General features: G+C 36.9%; 1 protein-coding gene across 1 annotated transcript in view; it reads left to right on the top strand.

Moving 5' to 3' along the window:
• LOC106871922 (dynein axonemal intermediate chain 7 homolog) overlaps positions 1 to 11,128 on the top strand; it is a 96,307-nt gene that overhangs the window by 70,299 nt on the left and 14,880 nt on the right. Inside the window, exons 13-15 of the mRNA XM_014918679.2 lie at positions 1,464 to 1,570; positions 4,557 to 4,723; positions 7,650 to 7,736. Coding sequence (XP_014774165.1) covers positions 1,464 to 1,570; positions 4,557 to 4,723; positions 7,650 to 7,736 — 361 coding nt within the window. The remainder of the gene's footprint in view (positions 1 to 1,463; positions 1,571 to 4,556; positions 4,724 to 7,649; positions 7,737 to 11,128) is intronic.

The following is an 11,128-nucleotide window of genomic DNA, read 5'->3' as shown; positions in this document are numbered from 1 at the left end:
TTTTAATAACTTCCTTAATTCCTTAACTTTATAAATAACTGCATAAAATTTTGATATAATATAAAGGATCTAATGGAAATTAATATGTACAAATCAGATTTTGCAACAACACGACATCACATATGAAAAATGTCATCACTTAAATGGCAACCATTTTGGCTTCGCATGCCTGTGCTCTTTCCAAGACTTGCACCATAACACCCTCAAGAGTTTCAGACCCCACTTCTTCGATTTCTCTATTGATGTTCTACTTCAGTTGCATCAGGGTCTCCAGTTTGTTGAAGTAAACCCTCTCTTTCAGGTATCCCAACAAGAAAAAATCCAGGCTAATCAAGCCTGAGGAATATGAAGGCCAGTTGACATTGCCGTAGTGGGAGATTATTCTCTCTCCAAAGCACTGCCGTAGCAACTGCATTGTTTCTCTTGCGGTATGAGCAGTTGCCTCCATCTTGCTGGAACCATGTGTGAGGTCTACTTTGAATGGCTGTGCACAAAAAGGTCTCAGTCATGGTTCTGCACTGTTCTCCAGTCACTGTTACAGTATTTTCATCATCATCCTTAAAGAAATAATCATTAATTTCATCTGTCAATCCACATCATACTGCGCACCTTACAGGGTGCAGTTCTCGTTGGTGTACTGTTCTCAGGTTCTTAGAGCCCCCAAAATGGCAATTTTGTTTGTTGATGAACCTATTCAAATGAGAGTGGGCGTCATCAGGCATCATCATATTCCAGGTGAAATTCCGGTCGTTTCTTGCCAACTCCTGGATTTTGACAGCATATTGGATCCTCTGTTCATAGTCTTGGGGCTTTAGCTGTTGAACCAGCTGCACCTTATATGGATAAAGGTGAAGGCTGATGAGAATCCTTTGCAAGGATGTTTATGAAATCTGTAACTGTTGTGATTGCCTCCAAATCGACGTGCATGGATTTTCGTTGATACTCTCTCGAACTTGTTCGCATGTCTCATCACTTCTGACAGTGCGAGGCCTCCCAGATCATGGAAGATCAGTTACTGTTCCTTGCTTTTTAAAACGACAAATCAAATTTTTAATCACATTCTCACTTGGTGCATCTCTCACTTGGAAGTGTCAAGAGTATGCTCTCCGGGTCTGAATTATCGACCCCTGATTTTGGTAGAACAATTTTACCACTTGGATGCATTGCTGAGTGCTGTATTTTTCCATAATGAATTTCTCAGATCCATGAACACATAAAATCTGAAAAGAGAGGGAAAAGGTTAAATAATTAATTTCCATTATGTCCATTATATTGTATCAAAATTTCATGCATTCATTTGTAAAATTTAGGAAGTTATTAACAATTGAAACCCATCAGTGACTTTTGGAATACCCTCTGTGTGTGTGTGTGTGTGTGTGTGTGTGTACACACACACACACATTAAGAGTGATGTATCTATATTTACTAATGGCATATTTAAACATTTATTTTCATACAAACAGAATTCCTCCTAATGTAGTACTTTCAGAATGTCCACGCCCTGTGAGATGGGATAACAACAGAAAAGTATGGAGTATAAAAGACATTTGTGACTATAAATATAATGATGGTAAGATAAATCACAACTTCTATTTCTTCACTTTGGCTAATTTATTTGAGTTTTTCCTTTCAACTTTTATGCATGAAGGCGTTATCAATGCTTTCTTCCATTCTGTACGTTTTAAATTTAATATCCCAGGATGTTTAATAATTGTGTGAGTTTCTGTCATAAATGTTTCATGCTTTGGATTCATAATTTATGACAAGCTTTGTCTTGTAACCTTTGGGAGTTTATACAACTATCTGTTTCTTTGCTACCAAATACATCTCTAAAGTTCTTGGGAAATTAAACTATAATAGCTTAACAACCTATCAAGGAGATATAAGTTGTCATTCAAGTGTTTTTGTTGCCAATATTCAAACAATACACTGTCTATTCTCATTCTCTTTCATGATAATTCCTTCTCAGCTCTGTAAATCTTGAGGTAGCCTTTATCTGCTCACTTGATTTGCTAGCAATAGCAACTAAATTTCCCTTTTGAATTTAAATTGATAATGATAAATTCGATAATGTTGTCTTAGATACCCCTGAAGAGAGAATGATCACAGCTGCAATGCCTTTTATCGTAGGTCTGTTTAATAATGTGTAACAAAATTTTATTATTTTTTTTTTTTTGTCTTTGGTCAGTAAGTGTTATTTCCTATTTGCTTCTATCTAGAAATCAAAGAAAATGACCACTATTCTCTTCAAACTTTGTTTTTGTGACCTGGACATCAGTGTTTTGGAAATGACCTATTTTCCATTACATTTCAGTCAGATTCAGATCTGAGTTGTTGAAGCAGAAATATCATTATAGCAAATATTCTGCTTAATACCATTATAGTAAAAACTCTGCTCAATACCATAGATTTGATCTTAGCCACTTGAGCATGTCCTTTAGTGGCTGACAATATGTACATCTCTGATGATGAACAGGAACAGTGGTGGAGCATCATAGCCATGTGTTGAGAAAGATTCTTTGGGGTTTGAATAAATGTAATTGAAGGAAATATTAGCCATTTTTTAATACTTTACAGGGGTAAGTAAACAGGAAATAACAGTTGCTACCCAAGGATAAAAATTGTGTTACACATTGTATTGTTACCTGAGGTTGAACAAATGCATAAAACTACTCATTAGTTTCCTGAAAGTTTAGAATTATACCAACTAGTCAGATTCTTCTATGTGTGTGTGAGAGAGTTATGCTTATATGCACATTCATATCTGTACATACATACATATATGTTTTACTCTTTTATTAGTTTCAGCTTGAGAGCTGTGGCAATGCTGGAGTGCCACCAACTGGTGTTGCTACATCTTCATTAATCCTCCTTTAATAGTTGGCATTTGGTGAATGAGGGAGTTTGATGTTGCTGCCTGCATTTCCCCTTCCTGCCATGAAGTTGGCTCATCTAGCACTTTTGATAGTAGGAGATCCAATTTAGTTCTGAAGATAACTACATCCACATCCATATACTAAAGAGTCCCAAGCCAATGTAGTATCTGGCCCTGTATTTTGATAGCAGGGGAGGGATTTTAGGTACTGACTAGTCCTTCCAGGATCTTTCTGATTTATATTGCAGAATATCTTTCCTGCCTTCATTCCAGCGAGTAAAGGCTTAACTTCTTGATGCTTTCCCAGTAGCAAATTTGCTGCATTAAGGATATCTTCTTCATGTAGCTTTGTTTGACTGCTTTGCGTTCCACTATTAATTTCTCTCTCTCTCTCTCTCTCTCTCTCTCTCTCTCTCACACACACACACACACACACACACACACACATTTCCTAAGATATTACTACTGCCGTAACTCAAGGTACAACAGTTTTGTGCTAAAGCACTTATCAAACATTAAACCCTTCTGTAATAATTTTGAGTGAACAAGAGTACATATGCATAAGAATGTATGTGTATGTACGTATTTATGTGTGTATGTTTGTGTGTGTGAGTGTATGTGTATTTGAATGTTACCCTATCTTGAAATCACAGGCTGGTTGTAAATAAGTATCACTGTCATACAAGTGATGTCATTTATTTGTAATATTCCATGAAACCAGGTCCAACCATTGTGCTTAATATTCAAAAGCTTAGGGGAAATATTGTCTTAATTGTGAGGGTTGGCAACAAAAAGGCTATTCTACTGCCCCCAAAAAATCTGTCTCGACAAATTTCGTTTGATCCATGCAAGCATGAAAATGTAGATGTTAAAACGTTGATGATGACACACAGTCACACACACACACACACACACACACACACACACACACATGCACACACACACACACACATGCACATTAAATATATTTATATATAGACACATATATATGTATATACACACATACACTCTATTTTACATATCACCATTCACACATTTATAAACCAAACATACTTATAATATATGTGTGTGCGTGTGAAGGTGCATGGCTCAGTAGTTAGAGTATTGGGCTCACAGTCATGAGGCATTGAGTTCAATTCCTGGACTGGACTGTGTTGTGTTTTTGAGCAAGACATTTTACTTCACATTGCTCCAGTTCATTCAGCTGTAGAAATGAGTTGTAATGTCACTGGTACCAAGCTGTATTGGCCTTTGCCTTTCTCTTGGATAACATTAGTGGCCCGGAGAAGGTAGGCTGGTATGCATGGGCGACTGATGGTCTTCCATAAACAATCTTGTACCTTGGAGGGGAACTTTCTAGGGGCAATCCCATGGTTATTCATGACCAAAGGGGTCTACTACTTACTTGTGTGTGTGTGTGTGTGTGTGTGGTGCCACATAAAAAGCACCCAGTGGCTGATGTTAAGAAGGGCAACCTGCTGTAGAAACCATGCCAAAACAGATTGTGTAACCTGGTGTAGCTCCTGGTCTTGCTAGCACCTGCCAAACTGTCCAACTGATGCCAGTATGGAAAATGGATGTCAAATGATGATGATGATAGTGGTGGTGGTGGTGGTAGTGGTGGTGGCGGCGGTGGCGATGATGATGATGATGATGTATCTTAATTTTATGATTTTGACAGAAACCAAAAGTGTTCAGTTTAAAACAAATTCATTTGGAAAATTTGCCTTGATACAAGATTCTTATATTAACATGCCATTTCAATCTTGGGAGATAAGGCCAAGGACTACCAACTGGGCAGTTTTCACCATTACTGCTGCTGTACTGGAAGTTGTCATTGAAATCAAGGTGAGGCTTAAAAACAATTAAAAAATAAATTTGAACTCTCATAATTGATATTTAATTAATTGATAACAATCAATATTATAACAATGTTAAGGCAATGAGCTGCCAGAATCATTAGCAAACTGGCTAAAATACTTTGCAGCATTTCGTCCATCTTCATGTTTTGAGTTCAAATTCTGCCAAGGTCAGCTTTGCCTTTCATCCTTTTGGGGTCGATAAAATAAATACCAGTTGAGTGCTGGGCTCAATGTAATTGACTTACCTACTGCCCCAAAATTGCTGGCCTCACACCAAAATTTGAAATCAATATTAAAACAATCTTAGTTAATGGTTCAAATCTTGTTAACAGTATTTTGTTCTGGTTTTTTGTTTTGGTTTTGGGAAATTTTATTTCTAACATATATTGGTATGAATCTATATTATATATCAATTAAATGGTCGGAACTAGTAAAAGAATAAAATAATGCTAGCTATACTTGATGATAAAACAAGTTCCAATAATACACTGTTTTACTAAAATCTACAAATACTGACAATGTGTTGTCATAAAAAAATCAACATATAAGTTAGAAAGGTGACAAGTGAAAAGATAGAATGGAGTGTAGGACTAATTGGCTTCAGAGCTTTTAGTTTCATTTTTTAATGCTCTGAATTTAAATCTTGACAGTGTTAACTTCATCTGTTTTCCTTTCAGGGTTTATAAAATATGTATTAAACTGCCTTTGTATAATCATACTTGACGCAGTTACATCACAAAAAACAAATTAACTGCTGTATTTGTCTGGTGATAGTATCTCCTAGCATACAGTGTCAACCCTTTAGCATTTAAACTGGCCATGTCCAACCCAAATATTCTGACTGTTTTGTGATCAAACTGGCCAGACCTCATCTCTCACAGCTACCCATCAATGCCATTCTAAAAATAAACAATCATCATTGAAATCTTAAAGGTATGAGATAATGCATGATTAATTCAAGACAATGTGAATAAATAAGCATTACAATTGACAGAGTAATCTGAATGTTAAAGGGTTAAATAACACAAGTATGTCTGTAGCTGGCAAAAATTGTCCAACAATGGTGGTGAGAATGCTAGATGCACATTTCTGCCTTTCTGGGTTTTATTAGCAGTTCATACTCCTTAGCAAATATATGCTAAAATAAAATCTATCATCACTTTCATAACAATTTTCGTCTGCTACAGATATATTTATCTCACTTAACAGTGTGTCCATGAGAGATAATGTCTCCAAATGAATACTACAGTTAATATGGCTTCCTGTGATGTTTTTGAATTCAGTATGATACACAGGTAGCTATTTTAATCTAATACTGCTTCTATAGTAGCTATTTTAATCTAATATTGCTTCTGTAGTACATAATGGATTATATTGGACATTTCAATCTACCAAAGTTTAGAGAGGCACTCAGTGTATAGAGAGAAAGATGTAACCTCCTCCTGTCATTTTACCTAGACATCAGCAAACTTCAAGATCTCCACCACCCTCCTCTCTGTTCAGTGTTTGATATTACCCAACAACACCTTTTGTCGGTTTTCCAGTACCAGTGTCCAGGCAAGAACTCATCTGCTAGAAGTAGAGTACCATTGTGTCATGTCATATGACCAAACTACTTCATTCGATATTGACTGCAGCTGATTCAACTAACTTTACTCCTTACCTACATTTGTAGCTTTCTTTTAAAGTGAGAAATGACTACCAAAAATAGGAGAAAACAAGTGTTGTAGAGTAAATATAAACTCCCAGCAAATTCAGTTCACCCTTGGCTTTAAATCTTGTTTTGTTGTCATTTCATTTTACTTTGAGCTAAACATCTAAAGATATAAATTCTCCTTCTGTATAATTCTGAGACATTGCACTTCTTTCATCTTTATCTTTTATCTTTTACTTCAGTCATTAGACTGTGGCCATGCTGGGGCACCACCTTGAGGAATTTTAGTCAAACTAATCAACCCCAGTACTTATTTTTCTTTTAAGCCTGGTACTTATTCTATCAGTCTCTTTTGCTGAACTGCTAAGTTTCGAGGGCATAAACACACCAACATTGACTGTGAAGCAGTGGCGGGGGATAAACACAGAAACACACACACACACACACATTATGAGTTGCTTTCAGTTTCTGTCTACCAAATCCATACAGAAGGCTTTGGTTGGCGCGAGGCTATAGTAGAAGACACTTGCCCAAGGTGCCATGCAATGGGAGTGAACCAGGAACTATGTGGTTGGAAAGCAAACTTCTTACCACAGAGCCTTGCCTACGCCTATCTTATGGAAGACATCAACATCATAGCATGTGTTAGAACAGGAGACAGTCACACATTATTTTGAGATCAAACTATGCATCAGTTCACTTTGTTGTTTATTCTTAAATATAAGTAAAATAAATATTAGAAAGGTTTTGTCAGTTTCTTTAACTATAAGTATCCCCCTTACAAGTTGTCAGTATTTTTGCTGTGGCTGTCCCTTTTGTATATGGTGTAAGGAACCAAGGTTATTTTTTTTTTTTTTTTTTTTTTTTTTCATTGAGTAGGTAGAATAATTGTATAGAAACTATATGACCAGTTGCAGTTACAACTGTTTACAGCACTATATAATGACTAACAGAGTAGAGAGTGTTTCTAACATTAAACAAACAACAACACGTATATAGAGTATTTCTACATAACAACTATGCAGTACTCCAGTAAAAGCTGCTGCAAGGTATCAAAGAATGAACTCTTTAACAATAGAATTTAGATGCATTAGAAGAAGTGGTGGTGGTGGTGGTGGTGGTGCCAGCTGAGGCAGCAGCAGCAGCAGCAGTAGTAGTAGTAGTGGTTGTTGTTATTGTTGCTGTTGCAGTTTTTGTTGTTATTCTTGAACTGTATTAGTTTTCAGTTGTAATTTGTGTTGTTTTCCACTCATGATAGGATGGACTGTGTTGTATTATAAAACATCCTGAAGAAGGACTTTCTCATCTATTTGAAAAGTGGTACAAACCAAAAGAATTAATTAATGTAGGTAAAATATTTCAAATATCTCAGTTTTGTTTGTTTTTGTTTTTTGTTTTTGGAGATGAACTAAAAACAAGTTACCACTATTTTATTGTGATTTAACAACTTCTTAATAGAGTTTCATTGTTACATGATTGCACAATAGAACTGCCAAATCACTTTTGTTTTACCCATTTAGCATTTAAAACGGCCAGATCAGGCCAAAATATTCTACCTATTTTATGTTCAAACTGGTTAGATCCAGCCTCTCACATGTACCTCACAATGTCATTCTAAAAATAAGCAATCACATCATTAAAATCTCAAAGCTACAAGATAATACACGATTATTAATTCAAAATAATGTGAATAAATAAGAATTACATTTGACAGAGCCAGAGAACCCCTTCGGTCACGAATGACCATGGGATTGTACCTAGAAAGTTACCCTCCAAGGCACAAGTCCGGGCAAGGTTGTTTATGGAAAACCAGCAGTCACCTATGCATACCACCCTCCTCTCTCCACACCAACGATGTTATCCAAGGAAAAGGCAAGGGCCTATACAGCTTGGCACCAGTGATGCCACAACTCATTTCTACAGCTGAGTGAACTGGAGCAACATGAAATAAAGTGTCTTGCTCAAGAACACAACACACAGCCCAGTCCGGGAATTGAACTCACAACCTCACGATCATAAGTTCGGCGCTCTAACCACTGAGCAATGCACCTTTACAAGGCGCATGGCTCAGTGGTTGACAGAGTAATGTGAATGCTAAAGGGTTAAGCACTGGTACTGCTTGCACTCTGGCTTAGTTCTTAGTTCAGTGAAATCTAGAAATAAGTAAATCATCAGGTTTGATCAAACCTGATAGTAGAGCATCAAATTAAACTGTTTAATTGATGAGCATTGCTTTATGTTTAAAGTTAACATTGGTCAACTTACTGTTTTGGTTAATAAAACAAGTATTAATTGTTATTAAATAGCTTTAGTCTGTCCTGCTTGAGCAGGCCTTGATTACAGAGATTGTTGATTAAAGCTGTGAAACCCCAACAGATATAAACTCAAAATTTGTTTATCAACCAACCATGTGTAATAAATTCTAATGAATTCAGACTGTCACAACATGAATTGAACAAAATTATTCTCTATCTTGTCTTTGCTACAGTCTATCTAAAAATGTTCAGTCACATTAGATAAGGTTGGGTATCAAAACAGATGTGTTATGCCCAAACTACCGTTGTATATTCTACACAACTATGAGGTGGGTCTGTTAAAATTAACATAAAAACTGAACATTGTAAAAGCAGAGAATCTTTTTGCTTCTTTTCTTCAAACTATTTCCCTTATACTGTTCATACACTATTCCTAATGTTTTCTCCAGTTTTGAAATGTGTCCTGGAATGTGTTTTCAGTGGTAGCACACAATTGTCATAGTATATTTTCTTCAATCACTTCTATTATCTGAAATTAGCAGCCTCTCATGATGGATTTCAACTTCAGGAGCATGAAAAAATGTTTATGGGAGCTATATTAGAAAATTAGGGTAGCTAGAGAATGAGAGCTGTCATGTACTTTGCTATAAAAATCTTGGATGAAGAGTGGCACATGAAGAGGTACATTGCCAAAGTGCAACATTCAAGTTTTGTTTGCCCATACTTCATACTGTTTCCTTTACATTGCTCCTTTCAAACACATTGATGAGTAATATTCCTTCTTGTCAAAAAGGATTGAGTAATATTGGTTCAAATTTTGGCACAAGGCCAGCAATTTTGGAGGAGGGAGTAAGTCGATTACATTGATCTCAGTGCTCAGCTGTTACTTATCTTATCGAGCCCAAAAAGGATGTAAAGTAAAGTCGACCTCAGCAGAATTTGAACTCAGAACATAGAGATAGATGAAATCTTGCTAAGTATTTTGCCCAATGTGCTAATGATTCTGCCAGCTTGCTACTGAATACTTATGTAATATTATATGCATATCTTTAAAGAAGAATATCGATCCCTAAAACAATGATAAAATATTGCCATCTTGATACATATATTTCCACATCTTTATCTAAGCACTCATCTTGACTGCTGAATGTATGTTATATATCTTTAACATGTAAGTGTACAGATGTCAAAGTTCACAGAGATCCAGACAATCAATGCCTAAGGAAATATATGAAGTTTACAATGGGAAAATATAAGAGTTTGTAGGGAAGTGGTTATACACCATTAGGTGTATACCCGCTTCCGTACATTAAATTTCTTGAAGAAACAATGGAACGCAGATTCTGAACTATCAACACAACAATATTTATTTACAGAGGAAATAGGCAGCACTTTGCCCTTTGATTGCTGAGACGCCATCAATGATGTTGAGTGGTTATTTGTCTAACTCCAGAGTTGGAATGCTGGAGAGAGCTGTCTCCAGAGTTGGAATGTTGGAGAGAGACTGCTACAACGTCTTGGCTCTTCGCCGGCCAGCGAGAAAGAGAATGAATAAGGGCGCGAAGCTTGGATATCGATGACTACGCATGTGCATGAGACTCTTCCTGTGTTCCTTCCAGAACTAGTCCCTGCGCATGCGTGGATAAGCTTTCCAGAAATGTCGTCTGCTATCAAAGGCGTCACTACATGGCTCCCCCGCGAGTGCCGAAAGCACGAAAATAGAAAATTTGGAGGGATGCCTGAGGCAAGATGGCTACCAAAAAAAACACCCACAAGATGTGGCACAAACACACACAAAGAAAAATCAAAGAAATGAATGTACACTTGTGAGATACATGCATGCAATGTACAAATGAATTGACAATGACAAAACAACCATGATGACAACTGTCCAGGAAACTGGAATCACGCGATGTAAAAGTCTGATTTTTTTTGTTTTTTCTGAAAGGAAAGAAAATATATGAGTGCACAAGTGTGTGTGTGTGAGAGAAAACACAGAACATAGTAAAAGTGTCTGTAATATAGACTGTGAAAAGTCTTAAAACACTGAGATAGAGAAAACCAGTTGGTATTAAAATTCCACAAGGAGATAGAATGTCCATACACAAGAAGTTGCGGTCAAGGAGTAGAGCTGTAGTTGAGCGTCGGATGCTGGGACCTGTGTTACCTGGTACGGAATATTCTATAAAAGTTACACAAGGAGATTTAGAATGTTCATACGCAGGAAGTTGCAGTCAAGGAGCAGAGCTGTAGTTGAGCATCGGATGCTGGGACCTGTGTTACCTGGTACGGAATATTCTGGCTGGTTAGTTCTGGTCTGTTGATCATGAGTGGAAACATCCCCTCTAACAGGATCGAGATAAAACCACACTTGTTGATGTTGGTTGCTTGTGTACGTGTAGAAGTCATGTTGACGATGTTGGCGATGCTGGTAGTACGTAGAGTCGTATTGCTGCTGGCGACGTCGGGGGCGATGCTTGTA

The sequence above is a fragment of the Octopus bimaculoides genome, chromosome 13 (genome assembly GCF_001194135.2).
Source record: "Octopus bimaculoides isolate UCB-OBI-ISO-001 chromosome 13, ASM119413v2, whole genome shotgun sequence".
NCBI classification, from domain to species: domain Eukaryota; kingdom Metazoa; phylum Mollusca; class Cephalopoda; order Octopoda; family Octopodidae; genus Octopus; species Octopus bimaculoides.
The sequence above is the reverse complement of the archived record's forward strand: the minus strand, read 5'-3'. Positions and strand labels throughout refer to the sequence as shown.